The 13,963-nt window shown below is 45.9% G+C and overlaps 1 protein-coding gene across 3 annotated transcripts in view; it reads left to right on the top strand.

Moving 5' to 3' along the window:
* The window catches only part of LOC138802576 (caM kinase-like vesicle-associated protein), a 74,065-nt gene that overhangs the window by 54,619 nt on the left and 5,483 nt on the right, over positions 1-13,963 (top strand). For all 3 annotated transcript variants that reach the window (XM_069986039.1, XM_069986038.1, XM_069986040.1), the window contains exon 4: positions 10,160-10,234. In XM_069986039.1, coding sequence (XP_069842140.1) covers positions 10,160-10,234 — 75 coding nt within the window. The remainder of the gene's footprint in view (positions 1-10,159; positions 10,235-13,963) is intronic.

The following is a 13,963-nucleotide window of genomic DNA, read 5'->3' as shown; positions in this document are numbered from 1 at the left end:
CACCCGTTTTAGTTATTGCACATTTTTCTATACTAGTTCTATATTTATAGTCAGTATTTTGGTACATGATTCACAATAACCACATCTTGCATCAACTGGGTTCAACAGCCAAAGACTGACAAGCATGTGCCTGATGACTGCACTTGGGGAGAAGGAATCCTCTATCATATGGGCAGTTCTGTGGTGGCAAAGACTTCAAAAGAGAAGGATTTAGAGGTAGTGATTTATGACAACTCATAATGAGTCTCCAGTGCAACCAGGTGGTAGGGAAAGCTAATGGTACGCTGGGCTGTATGCTGAGCTGTATATATATGTATACTGTACAATGGTATGCTGTGTATATATATACTGTACAATGGTATGCTGTATATGTATATTGGTATGCTGGACTGTGTATATATATTTATATACATAATGCTATGCCATATATATATATATATATATATATATATATATATATATATATATATATATATACATACTGTATATTGGTATGCTGATCTGTATACTGTGTATATTATAGTATGCTGGGCTGTATATATATAATGGTATGCTGGGCTGTATATATATAATGATATGCTGGGCTGTATATATATAATGGTATGCTGGGCTGTATATATATAATGGTATGCTGGGCTGTATATACTGTATAATGGTATACTTGGCTGTATATATATATATATATATATATAATGATATGCTGGGCTGTATATATATAATGGTATGCTGGGCTGTATATATATATAATGGTATGCTGGGCTGTATATACTGTATAATGGTATACTTGGCTGTATATATATATATATATAATGGTATGCTGGGCTGTGTATATATATATATATATATATATATATATATATATAAATATGAAATGGTATGCTGGGCTGTATGTAAATATATATATATATATATATATATATATATATATACCGTACAATGGTATGCTGGTCTGTATATATAATGATATGCTGGGCTGCATATGTTATCTTATACTTTGATGTATATATATATATATATATATATATATATATATATATATATATATGTATAAATATATATATATATATATTGGTATGCCGGTCTCTTTCTCTCTCTCTCTCTCTCTCCCTATATATATATATATATATATATATATATATATATAGATAGACATATATAGTGTTATGCTGGGCTGTATAAAAATATATATATATATATATATATATATATATATATATAATGGTATGCCGGGCTGTATATATATAATGGTATGCTGGGCTGTATATATACAATGGTATGCCGGGCTGTATATATACATATATATATATATATATATATAATGGTATGCTGGGTTGTGTATATATATATATATATAATGGTATGCTGGGCTGTATATATATATATATATATAATGGTATGTCGGGCTGTATATATATAATGGTATGCCGGGCTGTATCACTAGAGGTTTAACCAGTAGGAAGAGGGAGATTATGATCCCGCTGTATAGAGATCTAGTGATCTAGAGATCTGTGTCCAGTTCTGGAGATTTCACCTACATGAAGATATTAATAAAATAGAACGGGTCCAAAGACAGGCTACAAAAATGGTGGAGGGTGTGAGGCTTAAGTCTGGAGGAAAGAAAAAAAAGGGGGCACATGATGAAAACCTATATATATGTTACATGGGGAAGAAGGGAAAGGGGAGACATGATGGAAACCTTTAACCCCTTAACGACGTATAATGGGTATACCCGTCATGCGGCCGTTAAGGGTAAGCAGAGAGGGGTCCTGGCGTGAGCCCTCTCTGCAGCCTGTGGTCCCCGGTTGAATTCGGATATTAGCCGGCACGGCTGATCGCTGTTGCCAGCTAATTAACTATTTAAATGCAGCTGTCAAAGCTGACAGCTGCATTTAAATAGTAGCTGTGCCCCTCTCCCTGGTGTCTAGTGGGGGGATCTCCCCTCGTGATGCAATTGCATCATGTATGTGAAAAAAAAGTGTGTTTATTAATAACAAATCCCCTCCCCTAATAAAAGTTTAAATTCCCCCCCTTTTCCCATTTTATAAATAAAATAAATTAATTAAAAAATAAACATATTTGGTATCACCAGGTGTGTAATCACCCAAACTACTTTCTGATCTTGCACAGTAAATGGCGTAAGCACAAAAACCTGCCAAAGTGTAAAATGGCACATTTTTGTTTACATTAAATCCCGAAAAAATGTAATAAAAAGTGATCAAAAAGTTGTATATACGCAAACAAGGCACCAAAAGAAAGAACAGATCGTGGCGCAAAAAATAACTCCTCACACAGCCCCATAGACCAAATAATAAAAGCATTATAAGGCTGGGAATAGAGCAATTTAAAACACATTTTGTTTCCTTTTTAAAAGGTTTTAATTTTTTAAAAGCCATCAAATAATATAAAAAGTTATGCAAGTTGCATATCGTTGTAATCGTACTGACTTAAGGAACATAGATAACAAGTCAGTTTTACCATAGGGCGAACGGCATAAACACGAAACCCCTCAATATAAAAGGAATTGCACCTTTTTTCCAGTTTCACTGCACATAGAATTTTTTTATGGTTTTGCAGTATATTTTATAGAAAAATTAAGTCTGTATTTGCAAAGTATAATTGGTGCCGCAAAAAGAAGAGCTCATGTGGGTCTGTAGAGAAAAATATGCAGGCGCAGTGGCCTTTTAAAGACGAGAAAGAAAAGTTGAAAGCACAAAAATGAAAACTGGCTCCGTCCTCAAAGGGTTAAATATGTCACAGGAGAAAGAAGGGAAAGGGGGGGGGGGCATAATGGCAACCAGTATATATGTTACAGGAGGAAGGAGGTAATGGTAGGACAAGATGGAAACCAGTATATATTTTACATGAACTGGTGCAGAAGGCATGGGTCTGTATGAATTAACCCATTACTGTGTAGGTGTTCCGTGCACAGTGACAATTCACTGTATATGTGTCTGATCTCACATATTTGGGTCTATAAAGCCTGGGTGACAACTTCTCTGGAAGCTATAATCGTGACCGTTTAAGAAACGGGATTGAAGAGTGGAGCAAGTGTCACAAACCCTAGAGAATTCTGGCACAATCTGCACTGACGTTTACTCTTTATTGCTAGATAGTCTAAAGCTGCTCATTGATCTCTCCATAGATGTTTATTGAACCCCTCATACATGTTTATTGATCCCCTCATACATGTTTATTTATCCCCTCCATACATGTTTATTGAACCCCTCATACATGTTTATTGATCCCCTCATACATGTTTATTTATCCCCCCCATACATGTTTATTGATCTCCACATACATGTTTATTGATCCCCTCATACATGTTTATTGATCCCCTCATACATGTTTATTTATCCCCCCCATACATGTTTATTGATCCCCTCATACATGTTTATTGATCCCCTCATACATGTTTATTTATCCCCCCCATACATGTTTATTGATCCCCTCATACATGTTAATTTATCCCCTCCATACATGTTTATTGATCCCCTCATACATGTTTATTTATCCCCCCCATACATGTTTATTGATCTCCACATACATGTTCATATGTTCTTTTTGGAGAGAAGAGGGGTACACTCAGGGGCGGATTATATGTAAACTGGGCCCCAAGCTGTCTACCCAATGCTGACCACCACCCCCTCCCCTCACCGTGCCATTCCCCACTCCCCGGTGGCTGCTTCTCTCATCCTATGTGTTCCAGCACAGGCAGTGTGTGTTACAGATGCTGCCTGTGCGGGAAGTCCTGGCCACATGTCAGCGCTTCATCAGTTGTGTGTGCACACAATATTGAATAGTGTGCTTGCCCTGGAACTCCCGGGATGGCAGCACATTACTGAGGGGCCCATTGGAAGATCTTCCGGTAGGCCTCTCAATCATGTGCTGCACTGCAGTGCCACTTCACACAGTGTATGATAATGTGGACGGTTTGGATGGTCACAGGACCCCCAGGATCCTCGGGCCCCATGCGGCTGCCCAAACCGTCCACATGACAATCTGCCCCTGGGTACATCAGAGAGAGTCAGAGAACAAGAAGGTTTGGTGAATAGAGATGAGCGAACTTTGAACATGTGGCATTTGATTATCGGTGGCTGAAGAAGATGGATGCAGCCCTGAGGCTGCCTGGGAAAACATGGATACAGCCGTAAACTTCTTTAGCCTCCAGGATTCAAATGCTGCATGTGCTCCAAGTTTGCTCTACAGTTGAAGTCCGAAATGCCCGAGCCTTCTCTTCTCTAACATAGACTGTCATGGGAGAGTCAGGAGGCTTTTATACACTACAGAAACATGGCCAAACCTGCTAACGTCGCCAGAATCAGCAGACTTTTTCCAAAGTGTATCCGGACCTAAAATGGCAGCTGTCAATAAAAAAAACTTTTGACATTTCACATAGACCAAAGTTATCGATCAGGATCAGGCCGCGACCATCAGCACCAAGGGACTAGGCCCAGTTCGGTCATGTATGTAGATTTGGGGAGAGAGAGTCCAACAGCATCCGCAGTGCAATCCAGTCTAAGCTCTTACATACATAATCCAGTCCTGGACTGAACTGCACTACAGATGCTGTCGGACTCTCTCTCTCTCTTCACCTCTCTGTGACATCTCAAATGTTTTTTTGTAAATGACAGGTAGGCTTTAAGGTTTTCATTATAAAGGAATTAGACAGGATTAGTAAATCTGCCCAGATATCTAATTCTATGATGACTTTCTAGCAATGATCATTGAGGTTGCACAGGTGATGCGTGGGTCTATCGGTGGAGCTACTGCATTATGTAACGTATTATATAAGATCTCGGGCCTGTACCAGACCCACCCCTTAATCTCAGCTGTCTTGTGTCCTAAAGGGGGAGCCACCTCTATAATGGGATAATAATTTCTGAGAAAAATGTACCTAATGTAAAGGATTAAAGTAATCCACATATAGTCACGTGTGTGTCCCATCTGCTGGGTCCCCTCCGGGTCACATCACCTGCTGGGGGGGTAATGTAATATAGCCTTCATATCTCCCAGCCGGGCGGTGAGTGATGTGCCGGCTATTCTGGGCACTGTGACCGCCTTCTATGTATCACAGTGACAGACCGCAGCGATCAGCAGGGAGGGTTTCCTTCATACATATTTATCAGCTGTTTTGCCCCAGTTTCCTGTGACACAATGCCCAGTTGTGTTTTTGTTTGTGGGACAATTCGCTGACAGCAGCAGTTTTAAAAATACAGAACAATAGTTAAGCGGGGCGCCCTGTATAAAAGCCGCCGCGCCGAGGAAGATATTCTCGGCAGGTTTACACGCTATTAATGAGCGGCATCACAGCCACTGTCAGACAGGTGCTCTCATTTATACGCACTCAGCCCGCTCACACGCTGCCAAGTATGGTCTCCTGACAAATGTGCATTAAAATATATTACCGCCATTATGCAAGGCTATTTTTACCGGCGCCCTCGATATAATGGCAGATTTATATAGAAGCTGGCACTTCATTACGACGGGAAGTTCATTACCCGGCTGCGTGGAGAGAAGACGTCAGCCTCCGGTTATGAATTGTTTTTCCTTTAAAATCGAGCACAATTATATTTAGTGGGAGTGAAGCTGGCAGCCATTGGGGTCAGCACCCAGCTCTCCAGCGACCCCGAATGGCAGATGTTGTTACATTCTTCACCTGGCTTCTCTCTGCAGGTCACCGCCAGTCTGATGCTTCTGGTAATATTCTCTCTCTACCTATTTGTGTTTCATGCTGCCCGTGTTTCTGGCAGTATTCCAATCTCACATAATATAACTTGTAGAACTTGTGAAATGAAATATTTTTGCAGATACATCCATTAAGCAAACTTGTCTCCTTCTCCTGATATGCTGCTCTTTCTTACTGTTGTTGACAGCTCATCGTCTAGATTGCCGACGACTGCCCTGTTCTAGAAGCAGTGGTCTGGTTCAAATTCGATCGTTATCGCGCAAATTCGCACAATAATTGTTACGTGTAAACGCACCATAATGCTGCGTTTATACGGAACGATTATCGTGCAAATTCACACGGTAACGGTTGAATTCGAACGATAATCGTACGTGTCAACGCCGCGAACGATCAAGCGTCGAGCAAGAAATCGTTCATTTTGATCTTTCAACAACTTCTCAAATCGTCGTTGATCGTTCGCAAAAAATTCACAGAGCGTTCCGTGTGAACAGTCGTTCGCCGATTTAACCAAAACAAATTTTACGTACGATATATCGTTCCGTCTAAACGCTGATCATTAAAAAAAAAAATAGTTACTCCGACATCGTTAATCGTACGATCGGGCGAATTATAGTTCCGTGTAAACGTAGCATTAGACAAGGCGATTTTTAACGATTAACCATCGCATATTAACGATTGTTTATCGTTAACCTGAAATCATTCACCCTATGACACAGAACTATAGTCGTTACTACGATCATTTATTTGATGTGATCCTAGCAGGTGAAGTAACAATGTGGAATTATGCTGCGTTTACACAAAACGATAATTGGCCCGATCGTACAATTAACGAAGTCGGAGTAACGTTTTTTTTTTTTCATAGCGATCAGCGTTTAGACGGTACGATATATCGTACGGAAAATTCGTTTTGCGATCGCTTAAGCCTATCTCATACATTAGTTAAATCGGCGAACGTCTGTTTACACGGAACGATCTGCGAATTTTTTGCGAACGATCAACGTCGATTTGAGAACATGTTTAAAGATCAAAATGAACGATTTCTCGCTCGTCGTTTGATCGTTCGCTGCGTTTAAACATAAGATTATCGTTCAAATTCGATCGTTATCGCGCAAATTCGCACGATAATCGTTACGTGTAAACGCAGCATTACACTGAGCAATTAGTGAACAATGACAGAATTACAGCAAACGAATAAAGATGATTTTAGTGTCAGCACCAAACGAATGATGAACATATCTTCTATGGGCTGCCCGCACGGTCCAGCGATCACCCGAGCAACCCCCCGCGGCCCTGACAGGTCGGTGCTCCCTTGCTCCTTTGAATTGCCCGGTATAATAGGGGCTTAAGAACCAGGAGGTACGCTAACAGGCAAGCCTCTAAGCAAAGAGCAGACTGGATTTATACTGCGACCAGTGGAACCAAATGCGTTCAATCTTAGAGACCCGGTAATGTTCTTTTGCTATCAAGGACTCCATAGAATACAGGAAGTCCATTTCATCTGTGGTGTACACCTCCGGTGTGAAGGTGCGGCCGGTCACTTGCCAGATGTGACGCCAGCTCTATGGTGGTTGGCTGAGATATAGTCTAGCCTAGTGGTGGTAATTTGTCGTGATGCCAGTGCCCGTTGGGCACACAGGTATGATGGCCCACCTACTTTTATTTTAAGGGACCGGCTAAACCTTGTCCCCCTGTGGTCAGTGACCTGCCGGGCTGTTGCGGGGTCCCTTGGGTACTTATCACGGTGGTCCATAGTGGAGTAGTGACCCACCTGGACTATTGGTCTTGCCACCCACAGAAAGGGAAGATGACCCAAGAAGTGTGTGTGTACTGTGTCGGTGCTTAACAAGGAATCACTGAGTCTCCTTAGCATAAATATAATCTTGTTTACTCTGGAGATACTTGAGGTAGGCAGCAGATAATACAACTTTGCCTTGATACAACCCTTCACACTTGATAAGATACTTAATACTTTAGGATCCAGATCTGTACTAAGAGTAGAGGGAGTGGTACAGTCGTGCTGACTGAGTTGCGTGCTGAGAAGTAGAAGAGAGAGGATCAGAAGAGTAGAGAGGAGGATGTCGAGACAGTCCCAACCCAAGTAGTACTGTGCTCTGCCGGAACTTCAGAGGTAGAAATAGAAGAATACGTGAAAGTAGAGAGAATGCCTGTGTTTTGACTCTTTGGTCTTTGCACCACCTATTGCCCACCAGTGTCGAGTGCCCCAGACCTTGTTACCTGGGATGAGCGGAATGCTGAGGGTTCCCTGCTTACACCTGCGCTGCAAGATAGAGTTCATAGGCTACTAGCAACTTTGCTCTATTCAGATCAGTTCCTTACTTTCTTATGGATACTGCCCTGCACTGTGTTCCTCTGGTCCACGGCGTGGGTTAGGATGATCCCTGACTTGTCCTCACTAGTGGAAACTTAACACTGCAAAGTGTTGAGAGGAGTTACTTGAGAAGAAACGATGTCTAGATACATGTGTTCTGCATCTACCCCACAACTTAGGGCCCTATTCCACCAGACGATTATGGTTCAGATTTAAATCGTTTGAATCTAAACGATAATCGTTATGTTGAAATGCAGTTAATGATTAACGACCAAACGAGAAATCGTTGATCCCTTTATAAGACCTGGACCTATTTTTATCGTTGCTCGTTCACAAAACATTCGCAAATCGTTCACATTGAATAAGACGTCGTTCGCAGTAGATACGAACGCAATAGCGAAGAAATAGCAAAGAAAAAACGATCGCAAATACGATCATAAGTAACGATTATCGTTCCATGGAAATGAGTGAACGTTTTCAGGTCTTTCGCAATAGCGGTCGTTTGAGATTGTTAAACGTTAACGATTATGCGAACGATAATCGTCCGGTGGAATAGGGCCCTTAGACTAAGGACCTGGCAGGGGCCAGGGCCCAACTGGACCACAGTAGAGAGTTTTCTAGCTTGTGTCCTTCCTTTACAGAGTCAAAAGACAAAAGACTTCCTCTACACTTCCTCTACCCATGTGACTTCCTTCCTACAGCGCATGTAAGGTGTGCTGTGAGTGGGTGAGTAGTGCGTATGGGAAAAGTAAAGAGAGAGATGATAGGTGAGGAGAAGAAGAAAGAACTCTCATTGGCGTACACATCCATGTGGTACACAAATAAACAATAACCCTTTGAGTACTACAGCTGTGCAATAACTGAGTATACATACTTGCAATAACGACATCTTGTGGCAAAACTCTGGTACTACTACATCACCACTTACACTTAAAAGTACAGGCTTTTACAAAGGGTGTAACCAATAGCAACACTCGTGGTGGGACACCACACATCGACCCATTTAAGAAAGGAAAGGGGCATTACTGACTTTCAATGTCTGGGTAGGACTGTCCTTGCTATTGTTAGAAAATGGCGAAGCAAGCCTTTTCTGATGACAGTGGCAGTGGGTTCAGGGATTAGGGGCAGCAAAGCTAAGCTGAGTGAAGAAGTGATCACTTCGTCCGTTACCTGGGTATAGATCTCAAATACTTTTGACCAAAAGGGTCGCAGGATTGGGCATCTGGATTGGGCCCTTGGGCTGAATACAACTTCTTCAGATGCCGGGAGTCAAATGCAGAATGTTCAGGTTTAAGACACATTGCCGAACCCAAACAGCTCAGCAACTACATGAATGTATTAGCAAAAATCTCTAACTTGACAAGCCCTACAGGTATAACTATATTAGCTGAGATGGGAATACCCCTTTAAGTGAGACTGTAGAAGAAAAACCAGCACAGGATTAAAACAGAAAAAGTATTTGAAGTTAGTGAGCATGACCCCTGGGGATCTGCAGCTCTTGCTGCTGGGCATTCACTTTGCTTGCTGTGGCGGATGTGTAGTATTTACAGGCTGGCACAGTCAGCACATCTGATGGCAGACGTCTACTCTGAATGTCCATATGCCTTCCCAGGTTGTTTGAGGTTACCCCTTTAAGTAGATAGAACACTAGGCAATGCTGTCAATGCGTTGTGTGGTGGGGAAGCTTAGATCTCACCATATTAAAAGGACTCCCAGATTGTATAATGTTATAAGCAGAGTTTTCCTTTGGCTGCAGGGATCCCCCCCAGGTCCTGTATACAGTATAATCTCCACCGCTGGAGAGATGAGAACACGTCTGTATATCTATGTGTTTTTAATATCTTTACTGGCTAGAGAAAGAGACCTGCTGTCTCTCGATAAGAGATTTGTTGCCCGGAGCAGCTGTTCATTGTAAATCCCACACATTATCTAATCTTCATAATACACAATGTATTATATACAGCGGTGGCGGCCTGGGCCTCTCCAGCTGTTTCACAACTACTACTCCCAGCATGCCCGGACAGCCATATCACTTTGAGCAGAAGAGTCACACATTAGCGCCCACTGATATATGGTATAGCAGAGGAAAGAGAAGGGGGCTGTTCTGTGTCCTATGATGTCTTCTCTGCTTTCCTTTCCTCTAGGGTGAATCATCCCAATATCCTGCAGCTGATCGACACTTTTGAGACCAAGAAGGAATTTTATATTATTCAGGAATTGTAAGTTTAATGGTAACAGTATAGAGGGTTGTATACAATGTAGTGACCGGAGGGGACGGGCTGTGTGTATGGTGACTGGAGGGGACGGGCTGTGTGTATGGTGACTGGAGGGGACGGGCTGTGTGTATAGTGACCGGAGGGGACGGGCTGTGTGTATAGTGACCGGAGGGGACGGGCTGTGTGTATAGTGACTGGAGGGGACGGACTGTGTGTATAGTGACCGGAGGGGACGCGCTGTGTGTATAGTGACCGGAGGGGACGGGCTGTGTGTATGGTGACCGGAGGGGACGGGCTGTGTGTATGGTGACTGGAGGGGATGGGCTGTGTGTATAGTGACCGGAGGGGACGGGCTGTGTGTATGGTGACTGGAGGGGACGGGCTGTGTGTATAGTGACCGGAGACAACGGGCTGTGTGTATAGTGACTGGAGGGGACGGGCTGTGTGTATAGTGACGGGCTGTGTGTATAGAGACTGGAGGGGACGGACTGTGTGTATAGTGACCGGAGGGGACGGGCTGTGTGTATAGTGACGGGCTGTGTGTATAGTGACGGGCTGTGTGTGTATAGTGACTGGAGGGGACGGACTGTGTGTATAGTGACCGGAGGGGACGGGCTGTGTGTATAGTGACCGGAGGGGACGGGCTGTGTGTATAGTGACTGGAGGGGACGGGCTGTGTGTATAGTGACCGGAGGGGACGGGCTGGGTGTATAGCGACCGGAGGGGACGGGCTGTGTGTATAGTGACCGGAGGGGACGGGCTGGGTGTATAGTGACCGGAGGGGACGGGCTGTGTATATAGTGACCGGAGGGGACGGGCTGTGTGTATAGTGACTGGAGGGGACGGGCTGTGTGTATAGTGACGGGCTGTGTGTATAGTGACGGGCTGTGTGTAGTGACTGGAGGGGCTGGGCTGGGTGTATAGTGACGGGCTGTGTGTATAGTGACCGGAGGGGAAGGGCTGTGTGTAGTGACCGGAGGGGACGGGCTGTGTGTACAGTGACCGGAGGGGACGGGCTGTGTGTATAGTGACCAGAGGGGACGGGCTGTGTGTATAGTGACGGGAGGGGACGGGCTGTGTGTGTAGTGACTGGAGGGGATGGGCTGGGTGTATAGTGACGGGCTGTGTGTATAGTGACGGGCTGTGTGTGTAGTGACTGGAGGGGACAGGCTGTGTTTATAGTGACTGGAGGGGACGAGCTGTGTGTATAGTGACTGGAGGGGACAGGCTGTGTGTATAGTGACCGGAGGGGACGGGCTGTGTGTATAGTGACCGGAGGGGACGGGCTGTGTGTATAGTGACTGGAGGGGACGGGCTCTGTGTATAGTGACTGGAGGGGACGGGCTGTGTGTATAGTGACTGGAGGGGACGGCTGTGTGTATAGTGACTGGAGGGGACAGCTGGGTGTATAGTGACTGGATGAGACGGGCTGTGTGTATAGTGACCGGAGGGGACGGGCTGTGTGTATAGTGACGGGCTGTGTGTATAGTGACTGGAGGGGACGGGCTGTGTGTATAGTGACTGGCTGTGTGTAGTGACCGGAGGGGACGGGCTGTGTGTATAGTGACGGGCTGTGTGTAGTGACCGGAGGGGACGGGCTGTGTGTATAGTGACCGGAGGGGACGGGCTGTGTGTATAGTGACCGGAGGGGACGGGCTGTGTATAGTGACCGGAGGGGACGGGCTGTGTATAGTGACCGGAGGGGACGGGCTGTGTGTATAGTGACTGGAGGGGACGGGCTGTGTGTATAGTGACCGGAGGGGACGGGCTGTGTGTATAGTGACGGGCTGTGTATATAGAGACTGGAGGGGACGGACTGTGTGTATAGTGACCGGAGGGGACGGGCTGTGTGTATAGTGACTGGAGGGGACGGGCTGTGTGTATAGTGACGGGCTGTGTGTATAGAGACTGGAGGGGACGGACTGTGTGTATAGTGACCGGAGGGGACGGGCTGTGTGTATAGTGACGGGCTGTGTGTATAGTGACGGGCTGTGTGTATAGTGACGGGCTGTGTGTGTATAGTGACTGGAGGGGACGGACTGTGTGTATAGTGACCGGAGGGGACGGGCTGTGTGTATAGTGACTGAAGGGGACGGGCTGTGTGTATAGTGACCGGAGGGGACGGGCTGTGTGTATAGTGACTGGAGGGGACGGGCTGTGTGTATAGTGACCGGAGGGGACGGGCTGTGTGTATAGTGACCGGAGGGGACGGGCTGGGTGTATAGTGACCGGAGGGGACGGGCTGTGTGTATAGTGACGGGCTGTGTGTATAGTGACTGGAGGGGACGGGCTGTGTGTATAGTGACCGGAGGGGACGGGCTGTGTGTATAGTGACCGGAGGGGACGGGCTGGGTGTATAGTGACCGGAGGGGACGGGCTGTGTGTATAGTGACCGGAGGGGACGGGCTGTGTGTATAGTGACGGGCTGTGTGTATAGTGACGGGCTGTGTGTAGTGACTGGAGGGGCTGGGCTGGGTGTATAGTGACGGGCTGTGTGTATAGTGACCGGAGGGGAAGGGCTGTGTGTAGTGACTGGAGGGGACGGGCTGTGTGTACAGTGACCGGAGGGGACGGGCTGTGTGTGTAGTGACGGGAGGGGACGGGCTGTGTGTGTAGTGACTGGAGGGGATGGGCTGGGTGTATAGTGACGGGCTGTGTGTATAGTGACGGGCTGTGTGTGTAGTGACTGGAGGGGACGGGCTGTGTTTATAGTGACTGGAGGGGACGGGCTGTGTGTATAGTGACCGGAGGGGACGGGCTGTGTGTATAGTGACCGGAGGGGACGGGCTGTGTGTATAGTGACCGGAGGGGACGGGCTGTGTGTATAGTGACTGGAGGGGACGGGCTGTGTGTATAGTGACTGGAGGGGACGGCTGTGTGTATAGTGACTACGAGGGGACAGCTGGGTGTATAGTGACTGGATGAGACGGGCTGTGTGTATAGTGACCGGAGGGGACGGGCTGTGTGTATAGTGACGGGCTGTGTGTATAGTGACTGGAGGGGACGGGCTGTGTGTATAGTGACTGGCTGTGTGTAGTGACCGGAGGGGACGGGCTGTGTGTATAGTGACGGGCTGTGTGTAGTGACCGGAGGGGACGGGCTGTGTGTATAGTGACCAGAGGGGACGGGCTGTGTGTATAGTGACCGGAGGGGACGGGCTGTGTATAGTGACCGGAGGGGACGGGCTGTGTATAGTGACCGGAGGGGATGGGCTGTGTGTATAGTGACTGGAGGGGACGGGCTGTGTGTATAGTGACGGGCTGTGTGTATAGTGACTGGAGGGGACGGGCTGTGTGTATAGTGACCGGAGGGGACGGGCTGTGTGTATAGTGACCGGAGGGGACGGGCTGTGTGTATAGTGACTGGAGGGGACGGGCTGTGTGTATAGTGACCGGAGGGGACGGGCTGTGTGTATAGTGACCGGAGGGGACGGGCTGTGTGTATAGTGACTGGAGGGGACGGGCTGTGTGTATAGTGACTGGAGGGGACGGGCTGGGTGTATAGTGACTGGAGGGGACGGGCTGTGTGTATAGTGACTGGAGTGAACGGGCTGTGTAAGATATATATAAATATATATATATATATATATATATATATATATATATATATATATACACACACACACACACACACTAAAATGTGTGGAGAAAATCTCTTAGAAACTTCTGTCCTGTGACAATCCCGGAAAGTGAATCATGACAGTAGGAATTACACTTGAAATGTAACAATTTA

Source organism: Dendropsophus ebraccatus, chromosome 10, assembly GCF_027789765.1.
Source record: "Dendropsophus ebraccatus isolate aDenEbr1 chromosome 10, aDenEbr1.pat, whole genome shotgun sequence".
Classification (NCBI taxonomy): domain Eukaryota; kingdom Metazoa; phylum Chordata; class Amphibia; order Anura; family Hylidae; genus Dendropsophus; species Dendropsophus ebraccatus.
Note: the sequence above shows the minus strand (reverse complement) of the source record. Positions and strands in the feature narration are given on the sequence as shown.